The 17,190-nt window shown below is 42.5% G+C and overlaps 1 protein-coding gene across 2 annotated transcripts in view; it reads right to left on the reverse strand.

The window, feature by feature from the left end:
* The window catches only part of SUSD5 (sushi domain containing 5), a 67,539-nt gene extending 57,724 nt beyond the window's left edge, over positions 1 to 9,815 (reverse strand). The window contains exons 1-2 of one of the 2 annotated variants that reach the window (XM_008009391.3): positions 9,421 to 9,815; positions 4,661 to 4,838 (exon numbers count right to left, since the gene is read on the reverse strand). In XM_008009391.3, the coding sequence (XP_008007582.3) occupies positions 4,661 to 4,838; positions 9,421 to 9,532 (290 nt within the window). In that variant the 5' untranslated portion in view covers positions 9,533 to 9,815. The remainder of the gene's footprint in view (positions 1 to 4,660; positions 4,839 to 9,420) is intronic. The other variant, XM_008009392.3, reaches the window with a different exon arrangement.
* Positions 9,816 to 17,190: the final 7,375 nt, after the last annotated feature.

Consider the following 17,190-nt stretch of genomic DNA (forward strand, 5'->3'; position numbering starts at 1 on the left):
TCTCTCTTTCTCTTTCTTTCTTCTTCTTTATCCTTCCTTCCTTCTTTTCTTTCTCTTTCTCTCTTTTCTTTCTTTGTTTTCTTTTTTTTTTCTTTCTTTTTGAGACAAGGTCTCACTATGTTGTCCAGACTGTATTTAAACTTTGAACTCCTTGCCTTAAGTGAGCCTCCTGCCTCAGCCTCTCAAGTGGCTGGGACTACAGGCATGCACCACCATTCCCCGCCCCTTTGGCTCTTTTTAATCAGCTATTAGGTCTATCCATTAATTTCTTAATTTTAGTTACTGAATTTTTCATGTCTAGAGTTTCCATTTGGTTATTTTTACAGTTTCCACCCTCTGCCAAAATTCTCCTTCTCATCTTTTATATCTTTGAACATGTCAAGGATAGTTATTTTAAAGTCTGTATCTACTAATCCTAATGTCTGGAGTTTCTATTACCTATTGTTTCTTCTGAATTTTATTCTACTTGCCTTGTCCCCTCATGCACCTAGTTATTTTATATTGTGAGACAAATCCTACATTGGCTAAATTGTTTGTTGAAATAAATTGAGGTCTAGGATACTATCTCCCTCAAAAGATAATTTTTATTTGATTCTCCTAGATATCTGGAGCACTGGAAATTCAGGGTCATCTCAATCCAAATTCATGGCTATAGAGTATTTGAAGATGTGCTGCTTCTCCCAGAAGGGCCTGCGTCCAGTTCACTGTACAGTGTACTGTGTCCAGCTTACCCTTAGGGCATAGTCCTGCAAGGTCCCAACCCAAAGCAAAATGGCTCACCGGGTCCCCTCCTACACAGAAGGTGAATTCAAGTCTCCATCCTCCTAGTCCCATGTGGCTATTAAAACTGCTATTCAGCTTTTTAGTCACCCTTTAGGGAATCTGTAAAAGTTTCCAGGAGACAAGTGGCCCAAAAGTCTAAATTCATCACTCTAGGCCTTTATCATTCTCTGGATTTACATGTACACTCAACATAAATTCATAGAGATATAGGGCAGATGTGCTAGATGTCTACTATGCCATCAATTACAAGATGCACCACACATTTAATCATTGCTTCTCAGTGTGTGGTGAGGGAGTGGAGAACTATGCAGGAAAGGCCCACAGTGGAATGGACATACTAATGGTCAGATGCTTGTTTCCAGAAAATTAAAATGAAAGGATATTGAATAGGAATGGTGAAAAGAGAGTAATATATTTTAAAAAATAAAAAAGGGATAGAAAAACTATTTTTAATACATTGTGTAGTAAATATAACAAGTCTATTTTCTTTATTTTCTTTCTTTCATTATTTATTTTGAGATGGAGTCTAGCTCTGTTGCACAGGCTGGAGTTCAATGGCGCCATCTCGGCTCACTGCAACCTCTGTCTCCCTGGTTCAAGCGATTCTCCTGCCTCAGCCTCCCGAGTAGCTGGGACTACAGGCGCACACCACCATGCCCAGCTAAGTTTTGTATTTTTAGTAAAGACTGGGTTTCGCCAAATTGGCCGGGCTGGTCTTGAACTCCTGACCACAATTAATCCGCCCGCCGAGGCCTCCCAAAATGCTAGGATTACAGGCATGAGCCACTGCACCCAGCTGTATGTTTTCTTTGTAAGGTAATATCATTTCAGCCTGCAGAGATCCACTAATATGCCTTAACACCTCACAGTAAACCCACAGAAGATGGACCTTTCTAATCGTCCAGTACTGGCATACAATGCCTGAGAGACCTAAGCCTAGTTGCAAGCTGTCTCTTCAGAATCTGTGAATACTCTGGTTATCTGATGAAATTTTATAGTCACAGAATTATGAAAAAATATTCCTGCTTGACTACATTATGGACATGCATGCACAGGGTATATTTTGTCTATTCAAGAGCATGGATATAAAACGTAAGGCAGAGAGGACCACACTTCCAGATTCACCAAAAGGCTTTGGATGTAGCCTCAGTTGTCCCTTTATTCAGTTGCTGCTTCATACTTAGCACATTTGGAGACATGAGTCAGCATGGCTGTCTGTGTTTTCCATGGCCACTTGCCAGCCAGACATCTTAGGATAATCATCTACCAAAGTAGTTCTTGGTGCCTTGTTTGCTTTCACATTTCCTGTGGCATGAAGGAAAAAGTGAAGTGGCTCCTGCCTTCTCTGAGCCTGACTAAAGAAGTGTTTGTTTATTTCTGCTTTTGTTGCCTGTGTTTCTGAGATCTTATTAAAATATTTTCCCAGACCAATATCCTGAAGCATTCCTCCTATGTTTTCTTCTAGTAGTTTTATAGTTTTGGGTCTTACATTTTGGTCTACAATCCATTTTGGGTTGATTTTTATATGAGGTGAGAGGTGGGGGTCTAATTTTATTCTTCTGCATATAGATATCCAGTTTTCCCAGCACCATTTATTGAAGATACTATCCTTTCCCCAATGAGTGTTCTAAGTTCTAGTGTTCTATACGACTGTAGGATGGCCGTAGTTAACAATAACATATCATTTCAAACAGCTAGAAGAGGATACTGAATGTTCCCAGCAAAAAAGAAATGCTAAATATTTGAGATGACAGACATGCTAATTACCCTGATCTGATCACTCTCCATCATGTGTGTCAAAACATCACTACGTACTCCATGAATATATACAATTATTATCTGTCAATTTAAAAAATAAAATTAGGCCAGGCATGGTGGCTCACACCTGTAAACCCATCACTTTGGGAGATGAAAGCCAGAGGACTGCTTGAGCCCAGGAGTTTGAGACCAGCCTGAGCAATATGGCAAGACTTCGTTTCTACAAAAAAATTAATAAATTAATAAATAAATAAAAATTTAAAACCAAGCAGGTTTCAGCACTATTGGAAAGATTTCTCCTAGCTGGCCATAACAATTACTTCTCTAAAGGATTCCACGGGTCAGGAACTCAGATAGCCACAGTAGGAATGGCTTGTCTTGCATATAAGGTCTAGGGGCTGAGCTGGCAAGACTCATAGGCTGACAATAACTCAATGGCTGGGGGCTAGAATCACCTAGAGGCATCTTCATTCACATTTGTGGCAGTTAATGCTGGCCACGGGCTAGGACACTGGTTAGGGCTGTTGGCAAGAACCCCTAACGGAGATATCTCCATGTGATCTGGCCTTCCTCACAGCACACCCATCTCAGCACAGTCATACTCCGCACGGCATCTCAAGGCTACAAAAGTGAGTGTCCCCAGAAATCTAGACAGATGCAGCATGGATTTTTCCAGCCTAACTTCAGAAGTCAAGTAATTTCACTTTTGCTGTAGAGGCGAACACACCTGTTGATGCCAGTAGTGTGAAAAAAATTGTGGCCATATTTTAAAACCTCCATGCCATGTTTCTATATATATATATATGCAGACGAGTGTCCACAGAAAAAACGGGATAAAGAATGTATACCAAACAGTTAATAGTCATTATCTCTGAGGTGGAGAAGAAGAGAGAAACTTACTTTGTACTTTATATATATATATGCATTATTTGAAATTTTTGCAATAAGCATGTATTATTTTTATTACTTAAAAAAATTCAAGGCTAAGCAGGGTGGCTCATGCTTGTAATCCCAGCACTTTGGGAAGCCAAAGCAGGATTGCTTGAGGTCAGAGTTCGAGACCAGCCTGGGCAACATAGCAAGCATTTTCTATCTCTATAAAAAATAAAAATAGCGCGGTGGCTCAAGCCTGTAATCCCAGCACTTTGGGAGGCGGAGATGGGCGGATCACGAGGTCAGGAGATCGAGACCATCCTGGCTAACACGGTGAAACCCCGTCTCTACTAAAAATACAAAAAAAAAAAAAAAACTAGCCGGGCGAGGTGGCGGGCGCCTGTAGTCCCAGCTACTCCGGAGGCTGAGGCAGGAGAATGGCGTGAACCCGGGAGGCGGAGCTTGCAGTGAGCTGAGATCCGGCCACTGCAGTCCAGCCTGGGTGACAGAGCAAGACTCCGTCTCAAAAAAAAAAAATAAAAATAAAAATAAAAATAAAAATAAAAATAAACAATTAGCTAGGTGTGGTGACACATGCCTGTAGTCTTAGCTACAGAAGGGCTGAGGCAGGAGAAACATTACAGCCCAGGAGGTTGAGGCTGCAGTGAGCTGTAACCATGCCACAGCACTCCAGCCTGGTTGACAGAGTGAGACCCTACGTCTAAAACAAAAAAAGAAAATTCAACATAACAAAGTAAGGGGATAAAAGCATTCTGACAGAACTCCAGAAAAATGCTTTTATAAGCAAACTCAAAACATGAACACACACCAGGCACGGTGGCTCACACTTTGGGAGGCCGAGGCCGGTGGATCACCTGAGGTAAGGAGTTTGAGACCAGCCTGGCCAATATGGTAAAACCCCACCTCTACTAAAAATGCAAAAATTAACTGGGCATGGTGGCACACACCTGTAATCCCAGCTAGTAGGGAGGCTGAGGCAGGAGAATTGCTTGAACCCGGGAGGTGGAGGTGGCAGTGAGCCTAGAATTGCACCACTGCACTCCAACCTGGGCAACAGAGCTAGACTCCATCTCACACAAAAGAAAGCAAAACATGAACACACTGGAGGCTACTGCCCAATGTACTCTCCCTGTACTGGAATCTCAACAGAACAATTACTGAGCCCTATATAAGCCTTGGTGGTGCAACTGGGGTGAGTTGGAAAAGGAGCGCTCGCCTGACTTACCCAAGAGTGCCATCTGCTAACCAGCCAGTGGCACACACCGCAAAGGAGCAATCCTCTACCACTCTCCGCAGCTCGTCTGCAGACACCAGGTGAGCGCCCCTGCTCTTGCAGGAAAGTCGAGCAGCCTCCAGTTCTAGGCCCTGAGAGCCATTCTGAGACTTCAGCACAAAGAGCTTTCCTGTGTGGGGACAAGCACAAACACATGTGGATTTCAGGATCCATGGGAGGTTAGTCTCAGCAAACTCATCCTCTGGCAGACGCCAGTTAGAACTGCAGTCCTTGCCTGAAGTTTCAAGTGCAGCAACTACGACATTGTACACCATCCCTGGGCTCAGGTGATGATAATTACACTAGCATTTTCACCCTTTTTTTGTTTTTTTTGCTCTTTTTTTTTTTTTTTTTCAAAATTAACCATCTGCTCTGGCGTGTCGATCTGGAAAAGCCCTTCAAATCTTTCTTTTAAAATGGTGTTTTACAAATATCATGTGTCAAGGCTCAGTGTCCTAGGCTTCCCTAAGTTAGGTCACTTGATGTCTAAGGCACTGATTTAGGCCTCAGCTCTGCTTTCTTCTGCCTCCCTCAGCCCTAGGATGACCCCCTATACAACAGGTTGCTTCCCTTCTCTCTGTCCCTTGCCTTAGTATACTACCAAGCCCCTTTCACAATACATTCATTTGTGTCTGCTGTACTTCTCTCCTACTGGACAAGAAAACAGGGATGATGTCTGGTACACCTTGGCTTCCTAAGCACATTAATGTGTGGACATGTAGTGGGCCTTAAAGAATGTGTGATCAATGGGGGGATGGGAACATGAATTCAGGCAGAGGTGAAAGCCCAGGCTGAAAGCAGATGAGAATTTTAGGCAAGAAAACCATGGTACCGGAGGGAGCGCTGAGGTCCCCAGGAGCCTCCTGGAGGAATGAAGCAATGCCTTGGGTGGCCCTATCAAGTTAAGGTAAAGGCAGGGGGAGAAAACACCTACTTAGAATGAGACCATTTACTTACATCTGTCACCACCTTTTTCATAATACATCAGTTATTAGACTAAGACACAGCTAAGACACAAGTCATCTGCTTGCAAAAGACTAAGACAAGCCATCTACTTGCAAAATTATTATAATAAATATAATAATTCCCCAGCTTTGGAACCAAAAGTTATAATAATACAAAAAATTAAACAAACATATCCATAGGTGACTGGTACTCCTACATTTAACTATAAAAAGGTCATATCAACAAAACTACAAGGAAAAACAAAAAAATTCAATCCTTGAGGAAATTTTAAACTACTGTCCCTCTCAGTAATTGTTAAAACAGAAAACAAAATTAGCACTCTTGATGTAAGAACCTACGTGCAGTAATGCATACCAAACTACAGAATACACATTCATTTTAGGCACACACAGAATATTTGTAACACTGATTAAATACTGAGCTATAAAGCAAATCTAAAAAAACCTTGAAAGACAAAAATCATACCAACCATGCCTTTTAGACTACAACAAAGCTAAAATCACTGATTTTATATATGAAACACTTACATAGTATTTACTATGGGCCAGATGTTGTTCAAATTGCTTTACAAATACTCATTATATTAATCCTTATGACAACTCTATGATATATGTGGTATTATCATCCTCATTTTATAGTTAAGGTTTAGTATTAATACTTGTCCAAGATCACACAGCAGAGATACAAAATCAGGCAGTATGGCTCCCTGTTAGTGATTTCAATCACTTGGTTATACTGCCTATCAATAACAAAGCAATAACTAGGAAAATCCCCTCGTGCGAAATTACAAAACATACTTCTAAATAAACCGTGTTCAAAGAAGAAATCACAACTGAAATAAAACATGTCAATTCAAGGGCCAAAAACTTATGGAGAAACTAAAGTAGTTTAAGAGAAATTTATAGCCTCAGAATTCATATTATTAATACAAAAAAAAGTATGGTGGAGAATCAATGATCTAAGTTTCTAGCTCAAAAAACTAACACAAAAGTCCCACAAAATCAAATCCTCTAAAGTAAGAGGAGGAAATAATACAGATAGAGCAGAAATCAATAAAACGGAAAGCAGACATACAATCGAGAAAATAAAGCCAAAAGTTGCTTTTTTCAAAAGAATAATAAAATGGATAAACCCCTAGTATGACTGATCAAGACAGAAAATGAAAACACAAATTACCAATAGCAAAAACACAAATTACCAATATCAAGAATGAAAGGGAACATCACTACAAATTCCGTGGACCCCGAAATGATAATTAGAAATTATTACATTGCATATGCCACATTAGACCATCTAGATGAAGTGGGGAAAAAACTTAAAAAAACAAAACTTAGCAATAGTGACACAAAATTAATTTAAAAATCTGAATATTTCTTTATCTACTAAAGAAATTAAATTTATTATTTAAAATCTTCCTACAAGAAAACCTTCAGACACAGACGATCTCACACCAAAACAAACAAACAAAAGCCCTCACCGGCAGAAACCCTTTCAGAGAGTTAAAGAGGGAACAACTTTCCAATTTGGTTTAGGAACCATCATAAGTTTGATATCAACACTTGGCAAAGATATTATAAAAAATGAAAATTACAGGCCAATATATTTCATGAACATAGATTCAATAATCCCAAACCAGCTTCCCTCACTCCAGGCTCAGTTCTAGGTCTTCTTGCTGTAAAATTTTTCCTTAGGATTCTGCCCACGCACACAATGTCAAAGACCATCCTTATACAGATGACATGTTTTTAGAAATAGTTTCTCTCCAAATCTCTCTCTTCAAATATCTGTAATTCATCATACTTAAGCTGAGCATTTCTTCTTCTTCCTCCCATCACCACAGCACACAAATAACTAAATGTAGGAACTGGTGGTAGTTAAGAATTTAGTACCAAAAAGAATCCTTTGATAATATAGCTTATAACTCTTCCTGGTTTTAGTATAAATGTTGGGGCTCAGAAAATTGAGTTTCTTTAAAGGAAATATACCTATAATTGTCCATTGAGGAAGTGGGGAAAGAAAAGGAAGGAGACAAAGAATCATGTCCTCTGGTGGTGTCCTTACTTTCTCTTTGACCAGTGACATTTCTGCCTTTAATTTTCTATGACCCGTATCAAGCTAGAGAGGCACAAAATATTGATCCTTATCCACATGGCATTCCACTTAAACAGTTATAATGGGGTGAAACTCTAAAACCTTACGGATGACAAAAATATTTACTTAAAAGGAATTAAAATTGGCACAATATATCTTGTTCAAAGGTTAATATGAGCTCCAATTTATTCTACTTGCATTCTTTAAAATCAGCTTAATTTTCATGGTTCAATGTCAGTCAAAAAACACTACAGTGAAGAATTATCAGTAGACTGCTAGTAGGTATGGGATTCTTTTGGGGGTGATGGAAACGTTCCAGAATTAGATGCATGCAAACCATGGTTTTCACAACATAATGAATGTACTAAAACCCACTTAACTGTACATTTTAAAATGACGAATTTTATGTGAAATACATGTCAATTTAAAAAATTAACAGTGGTTACTAACAGCCTTCAAAGTTAAAACTGTTTTGTCTCTAACACAGTCTCTGAGGATATGGAGAAATAAGACATTCATCCTTAATTAGGAACGAAGAGCTTTTCAAGCCTGCACTTACACCAGAGAGCACTAAAAACCCTAAGACCCAGAGGGGTTTTTCCTTGGCTTTCCCCTTTCCCTGACAACCATGCTTTTTTTTTTCCTTTTCTTTTCTTTTCTTTTCTTTTCTTTTCTTTTTCATGTCTTCTAGTTGCACCCAATATCGTTGGCTAAACAAGAATCACATTTTAAAATACACAACGCATCCTAAATCGACGGAGGGCTTTTCTCTTTTATCAATCTAATTCGTCCTAAGCTAGAACTCCCTCATGGGTGTGAGAACTGCTGGTTTTAAGCTTGCTTCCTTCAGATGCTCCTGTACCATGTCAGCGGGACTTTGTTCCAACCGGAAAACAAAGCTGAATTAGCTTTTCAAAACGGAATGGATACAGAGCTCCAATCCTGCTCATTCTAGGGCAAGTATTAAAAGCTAAATTCAGGCTCAAAAAACAAGCGAACAAACAAAAAGTGGATAAATTCTCAGAGAACCTGCCATAATCTGGCCCTTGCCCATTTCTCTACCTCATGTCTCAAGGCGTCCCCTCTCCTCCAGGTACTTTGCTTTATCATTTGTCCCATTTTTCCTGTCACAGCCTTTGCACGTGTTATTCCCTCTGCCCAGGCTATTCTTCTCTCTCTCTCTTTGCCTCGTTGATTCCCACTTATCTTTCACGTCTTCCTGGACCAAGCCAAAATATCCGAGGGAGTTTTCTAACCATCGGCGGTGTCCTCGGGGGCACATTAAATAGACGTTGAGAAACTGAGGGACTGCGGAAAATCACTCCTTAGCAGAGGAGGTTCTAGGGTACCTTAGAGGTGATTTCATTTGAGCTTTCTTGGAGACCTTAGGAAAGCCAGCGGCAGGACTGCGGGACCTGCGCGCTCGGCACTAAGGGAGGTCCAGGCACCAGGCGGGCGTTTGCGCGCACGGGCACGAGGAGACTTGGTGGGCCAGGAGAGGGATGCCGGGTCCCAGGACCGCTGCTCGCTCGTTCCTCTCAGACTTGCGCTTGCCGCTCGCCAGGCTGGTCAGACGGAGCAGCCCCGGCGAGCTACGCCTTCCCTGCCCGGAACCCACGCTCCACCCCCCGCCCCGCCGCCTCCCGCACACTCACCATCCGCCCGCACCGAAAGGCGCGGCAGACCGAGCAGGAGCAGCGACGCCGCCCAGAGCCCGGGCAGGCGGCTGTGCCAATGGGCAGGCGGGCTGGGTCCCTCGGCAGTCATGGTCCGGGAGTGCGCGGGCCAGCGGGCTCGGGTGAGGGCTCTGGCTGCGCTTGGGGTTGCCCAGGCCACTGCCCAGCGTGCGCCACTCGGCTCTGCGCTCTGCGCTCGGCTCGCGAATCGCAGGCTTCGCGCCGGGCGCGCCGAGAGGGAGGAGCGCGGAGAGCTGGGGGAGGCTCGGGACGCGGAGCAGGAGCGCCTGGGCCGCCGAACTCCCGGGGGTCTTCTCTGTGGCGCCGAGGAGGCGGCTGTAACCGGGCTCCGCCTTCGCGCTGGGCACCTGGAAACCTCGGTGCCAAAAGGGGCTGCGCCGGGCCGCGCGCTCCGCGGGCACAGCGGGGCGGAGAGTGAGGGCGCAGGGAGGCGGGGAGAGTAGCGAGCCGGCCGCAAGGAGCCCCCGCCCGTCTTGGGGACCCTTGGCGAAAGGGTGACGCAGTCTGAGAGGCCGAACCCCTCCAGCAGGACCGTTAGAAAACGGGTGTCTAACTGTCCTCGTCCTCTACTTTTCAGCTGGCCTTCTCCGCCTCCCCACCACCACTTTTTTTTTTTTTTTTTTTTTTTTTTAAATGAAGAGAGGAAAATCTAACTTACCTACCACCCTCACTCTGAGGTATGAAACGCGTGGAATAGAGAAATTCCTCTTTCGTAAAAGTGTAGTTTGAGAGTCACTGAGGAAAGGACAGCTTCAGGAAGGCTTCCTTCACCACTTTGCCTGGTACTAGTATTTCTCAAGGAGCAGTAAGAGCGCTAATGAGGTTGTCACCATTATCACCCACCTCCCAAATCAGGGCCGCTTGACCTCGAAAGGGTCTGAGATTCGGACTCTATCGGTCTGGTCTGGGAATCTACATTCTAAGTAAGTGTCCCAGTGGATTCTGCTGCAGGGGTCCCAGTTTGACTTCATTCCTTCTTCCTGCTGCCCCCAGCCTGTCTCCCCACCACCAGCACTTCCAGTGAGAGAAGAACTTGCTTTCTTCATAGGTGGAGTAATAAAGATAAGTATTGTTATAACTGAGGCATGCGTGGTGCTCTACAATTTGCAAATCCCTTTTATATTCATGTATGGGTCAACAAACATCTATTGAGTGTCCACAACATGCCTGCCCCTGTGCTAGACCCTGAATGTGGCTGCAATCTGTCCTAAAAATGTTCACACTTAAATAAAACATACTTACAATTGAACAAGTGATTGATGCTAAAGGCGCAGATGATTATCCTCATTTAATGAACCAGGACACAGACATTGAAATAATTTACTTTCTTTTCACGGTAAGAACTTGGATTTGAATCCACATCTGATTTACTACAGGTGTCATTTTTCAGCTTACATTAATTGTCAAAATGTACTGAAAAGATTTCTTCTCTCCTTATTACTTCCCATCAACTACAAGGGCTACTATTAGTGAGTAATTCTTTTGGATAATTAAACTTTGCTTTCAAAATACAAATAGTGGCCGGACACGGTGGCCCACGCCTGTAATCCCAGCACTTTGGGAGGCGGAGACCGGCCAGTCACCTGAGGTCAGGAGTTGGAGATCAGCCTGGCCAACATGGTGAAATTTCCATCTTTACAAAAATACAAAAATTAGCTGGGCGTGGTAACTATTAATGCAGTGAGGTGTTAAATGCAGTGAGGCCTGACAAGTATAAATGAATTTACTTAGCTTCTTCCCTCTTTTTTTTTTTTTTTTTTTTTTTTTTGACACGAGTCTCACTCTGTGGCCAGGCTGGAGTGCAGTGGCTCCATCTCGGCTCACTGCAACCTCTGCCTCCCAGGTTCAAGCGATTCTCCTGCCTCAGCCTCCCAAGTAGCTGGGACTACAGGTGTGCGCCACCATGCTCAGCTGATTTTTGTAGTTTTAGTAGAGATGGGGTTTCACCATGTTGGCCAGATGGTCTCGATCTCTTGATCTCGTGATCCACTGACCTCGGCCTCCCAAAGTGCTGGGATTACAGGCATGAGCCACCACGCCCGGCCAGCTCCTTCCCTTTTAACAGTTAGCTGGTAACCTAAGGAGTGAGACTTCTCATGTCTGGACTGCAGGGGACATTTTAAAGCCTGGTTAGTGCTGAGAACAGAGGGGAGGGATCAGAAGGTACCTGCCAGAGCTACCAACTCACTCACTCAGGAGCTTTGCCTAGTAACATTTTTATTTTTATTTTTATTTATTTATTTTTTTTTTTTGAGATGGAGTCTCGCTCTGTCGCCCAGGCTGGAGTGCAGTGGCACAATCTCAGCTCAGTGCAAGCTCCACCTCCAGGGTTCATGCCATTCTCCTGCCTCAGCCTCCCGAGTAGCTGGGACTACAGGCGCCCGCCACCACGCCTGGCTAATTTTTTGTATTTTTAGTAGAGACGGGGTTTCACCGTGTTAGCCAGGATGGTCTCGATCTCCTGACCTCATGATCCGCCCGCCTCAGCCTCCCAAAGTGCTGGGATTACAGGCGTGAGCCACCGCGCCCGGCCATAACATTTTTAAAAGTCAATTGAGTATTACTACTTAATTCTACTGACATTTTAAAGAGTATGTTTATTCACAATTGTCTCGGCCTGTTCTGATGTGGGATGATGGCATGTTCTAAGGGTAATTGGTATGGTTGCTTTAGAAGACCGGCTGTTTCATATGAACATATACCTGCCTTAGGACCCAGAAATTCCTCTCCTAGGAGTATATCCGAAAGAATGAGAACCTATATTTACAAAAACATTTGTGCACAACTGTTCGTAGCAGCTTTATTTGCAATGATCAAAAACTGGAAGCAAGTCAGATATCAACAGATGAATAGAAAAACTCATATTCACACAATGGAATACTGTTCAACAATAACAGGAATGAACTACTGAATGAACTACTGAACACATGAGTTAATCTCAAGGATAGCATAGAGAGTGAAAGAAGCCTTACACAAAGCAATTCATACTGTGTAATTCCATTTATATGAAATTCAAGAAGGACAAAACTAATCTGTGGTGACAACAGTCAACACAGTGGTTGCCTTTGACGGAAAGGGAACACAAGGGAACATCTGAAGTGATGAAAATGTTCTATTTCCTGTTGAGGATGGTGGTCACGTGAGTGTATATGTTTCTCAAACATCCCTAAACTGTACACTTGAAATCTTTGCATTTCATTGAATACTTATACTTCAGTAACAAATACTTTAAAAATTGGAATTTCAGTCCTTGCCCTAAAAAATAAAAAAGGTTTAATAGAAGGCCGAGTGCGGTGGCTCACGCCTTTAATCCCAGCACTTTGGGAGGCAGGTGGATCAAGAGGTCAGGAGATTGAGACCATCCTGGCTAACACGGTGAAACCCCATCTCTACTAAAAGTACAAAACATTAGCCAGGCGTGGTGGCACGCGCCTGTAGTCCCAGCTACTCGGGAGGCTGAGGCAGGAGAATCGCTTGAACCTGGGAGGCAGACATTGCAGGGAGCCAAGATCGTGCCACTGCACTCCAGCCTGGGTGACAGAGCGAGATTCTGTCTTTAAAAAAAAAAAAAAAAAAAGGTTTAACAGAAGAGAGTTTGATGAAAGGACCACTTACAGTGATGTGGACAGGACTGAGAGAACCGATAAGGGATGGTGTAACTCCTGGGTCTAGCAACAGCTGGAAGCTGTAGCCACGCTGAGGCCTGAAGGTGTGAGGGAAGATTGAGGTGTTACCAAACCAGCCATAGCTGTGGCCATGAAAGAGGTAGAAGAATCAAGATGCTGCCACTGGTCTGGTAGGGAGGGAGTGAGGAAGAAAGACCCTGACTTCTCTCTCCTTCTATCCTTCATATTCCTCTTGATGCCTTCTATTGGCTGAACCATTTAAAAGCTAAAGGGTAAAGAAGCACAGGTGCAGTGGTCCTTAGAAGTCACCCTGTTGGGGTGCAGAGCTGGACAAAGAAGGATAAAGAGTGGATCTGGAATGGCAAATGGGAAACAATCAGCACAGCTCATCTACTTTTTTCTTTCATTTGAATAAGAATAACTAGAAATAAAACAGGAGAAACACAAAATCCTGTCCATCCTCTCTTGTATTACCTGGGAATAATGTCAACTCAATCAAATTTCCACTTGGAGCTAAACTGTGAAATTAACCTTCAGCGGTTACGTTCACATAAATACTGTTTCACATAAACAGAAAAGGGGAGAAGTAAACTGCTGTCACAAAATATAGATTCTACTGTCCCCACTTCTGTAACTAGTCATGAGGCCTTATTTGACAATCATTCCAATGTTCTCCTCTACTCTCTGAGCATTTTGGCCTGCATGAATAGTTTTTTTAAACTGATGAGAGGGGCCTAAAATTTCCTTCTCGCCAAAGACTTATCTTTATTAGTTTGCCACTGACCATAATTATTGGATATGGGAGTCCTCTGAGGTCTAGACATAGTCATCCCATTATGAAGCAGGAATCCAATTTCCCCTTGGTAATCAGGATCAATCACCCAGTCAGTCTTTTCTGCCCCTTTGTTCTTCAACATGAGGACTACAAAATTGCCAGAGAGCAGTCTCAGCTTCCAATTTACAAGGGCCATTCCTGCTGTTTACTGGTGGAAGTATTTCTGTCATGGGCACCCAAACCTCCCAACTCACCAACTTTTTTTTCTTGTTTCATCCACCACTAAGAGTTGTATCCCAGCTCACCAATCAAGGATGTGGGGATATTATGCAAAACTTTGATAGGTGGGTTATTATATATAATAGAGAAGTCCTACTTTGACCTTGGTCCTTAAACCAGTCTATTACGTCTGTAAGAAAAATTACACTACGTATTGGCTACTGGTTTAAGGCATATCTTGTAACTGGAGTGAGTGCCCCAAACTCCCACAGTGCTGTATTCTAGCTGGTATCCTAACTATGACTTATCTTTCTATCAAGCCACCTGCTTCTAGGTAAATATCATGAAATGAGTCTGTTGTCCCACTGATTTCTACACAATCAGCTTCTTGATTAGAGATGCTGTAATGTGTGCTGCTATGGCCACAGGTGAGAAGACGTTCTATATACATCTACATATAGTGGTGCTAGTAGAAGAAAGCCAGACAAGGAAGGCAACATCAGATCTAGGATAAGAATTTATTTCAACAAATAAAGCAAGAAAATAAAATAATTTATTCCAATAAGGACAAATAACTGCAGTCTCTGTGGAAAAAAAAAGATCCAATTTAAATAACCTTTCTCTACGTAGCCAACAGGAGAGGCTGGCTGGGGAACAATGCCATGCGAAGACTCATGGTACGTGCTTGCTCTCTCTCCCTCTCTCTCTCTTTCTCTCTACACACAGACACACACACACAGGCTGTGCCCATCCCAAGAGAACCACACTGACATCCTTGCTATCGGTCTCCTAGTTCTGAACTTTTCAAGTCACTGACTGATGATTAGGCATTGTCCATAAATCAGTGAAGATCCATAAATGAGGCCCTCTCTCCTTTCATGTGAAACAAAGCTCCACCCATTGGGAGGATTCCCTTTTGCTAGTTTTTACTTTTCAATAGAAAAATGTTACTCTAATAAAATATGCATAACATTTGTTATTTTAACCATTTTAAGTATACAGATCAGTGACCTTAAGAACATTTACGTTGTTGTGCAGCCATCACCACCGGCCACCTCCAAGAGTTTTTCATCATCTCAAACAGAAATTCTGTACCCGTTAAACAATAACTCCCTATTCCCTCCTCCCTCTAGTGGCTAGTAAGCACTGTTCTACTTTCTGCCTCTATGAATTTGACTATTCTAGGTACCTCCTATATGTGGAATCACATAATATTTGTCTTTTCATGCCACTGTTTTTAGTGCTATACCAGTGTAAGACTAACTAGTGCTACCCCATGGACACCCAAACATAAAGCAGGTTCAAGTTTTTTCTCTTCCATTAAGTAAAACTCCCCATGAGGCCATAGGTGTGGGTTGAGGGAAAGGCAGAAAAGCAGTGGAAGCAAGTGCCATGGAGTCTAAGCCTCCTGCTCAGGCAATTGACATGTTCATTCCAAGCCTACTCTTGTATGTACCATTTTCATTTAATAGTAGAATTTTGCTTTGTGATTCAAAATACCTCATTCATGAGACCAACTAAGGTGTCATACTCATGCGGTTTCTTGTGGTCAAGCAGTCAATCTCTACCAGGGCCAGCAGCAAGGTAGGAACTGCTTATCGTATGGTGAATAATTGACTGTACACGAAAACTGTAGGAGTCTTCACTGCAATTTTTTTTTGGTTTGCACAAGTGCTTCATATGCCACAGTCACTTAAAGTGTTGTACCTCTTGTAACATAAGGCCAAAGCAGCAAGGCAGCTTGTGCTGCAACGTAGATGGTGCAGAGCTCCCTCTTGCTTTCAAAACTGTAAACCTTATGGGTTACCACATAGGAAATGGCTTCAGAAATATCGTATCTTTTTATGTGTGATAGTAGTACATGGGTATCAATTTGTCTCTGGATACAACCCTGAGATAAGATAGTAAAAGTAGGCTACTATCCTTGGTAGGTGAAAGCCAACTGTTTGTGTTTGCTGATTGAATTAAAAATAAAGCATTTAGACTGGGCATGGTGGCTCATGCCTGTAATCCCAGCACTTTGGGAGGCCATGACAGGCAGATCGCTTGAGGTTAGGAGTTCGAGACCAGCCTGGGCAACATGGTAAAACCCTGTCTCTGCTAAAAATACAAAAAATTACCTGGGCGTGGTGGCAGGCACCTGTAATCCCGGCTACTCAGAAGGCTGAGATGGAAGAATCTCTTGAACCTGGGAGGTGGAGGTTGCAGTGAGCTGAGATCACTCCATGGCACTTCAGTCTGGGCGACAGAGTGAGATTCTCTCTCAAATATAAATAAATTAAATAAATAAATAAATAAATAAATAAATAAAATGAAGCGTTTACTGGGTCAATAGCTACATAACAGGTACCAGAGACAGTGTTGGTTTTTTCTAGTCATGACAATATACCTGGAAGAACAGTCACAGTTGGAATCAATGATTGATTAGTTGAAGATAAACAAAGAATCTTTTCCAAACTCTTCTGGCTTTTGCTTTTGCAAACTGGAAAGAAAACATTGAATAGCCACATATCCTGGTTTATAGCTCATGTTTACACCTGTTGTCCCAGAATTCCATCCGATTTCATATTTGACTCAGATTTTTCATTGTTTTAAATATATGTTAACAGTAGAATTAGCATAAACCAGAATGGTAGTCCTCAATTTTGCACTTCTAGCTTCTGTATGTTCTCATCTAGTAGTGCATGAGATATACGTGCAGTTGTCCCTTGAAAACATGATTAAACATGAACAGTAATCAGAGACACATCTCATTTTCCCTGATCTGTTCCTGGTGTAATGTAATTAACTTCTCTCTTTCAAAGACAGTATGCAGAATGATCAACTACATAAATCAAGTGCACTCAGACACGAATATCTAGGGACAGCTCGCTCTTTATGGTCTCTGTTCGTGGTGGAAGAATATTCAAAGCCTCTGCCAGCCACTCAGTTCATTAGGCAGTTTTCAGTAGCCTCTCGAAATGCTGCAGGCCAGTAGGAAATGTGAGACATTGTAGGTTAGGTTTCTGTAAAATATGTGCAGAAAATAGAGACTAATGAATCCTGTCCTGGAGCCATCAGTGTGTAGTTTGAATGCTCTTGCTACATCGAATGATCATTTACCTTATG

This window comes from Chlorocebus sabaeus, chromosome 15 (genome assembly GCF_047675955.1).
Source record: "Chlorocebus sabaeus isolate Y175 chromosome 15, mChlSab1.0.hap1, whole genome shotgun sequence".
Taxonomy (NCBI): Eukaryota; Metazoa; Chordata; class Mammalia; order Primates; family Cercopithecidae; genus Chlorocebus; species Chlorocebus sabaeus.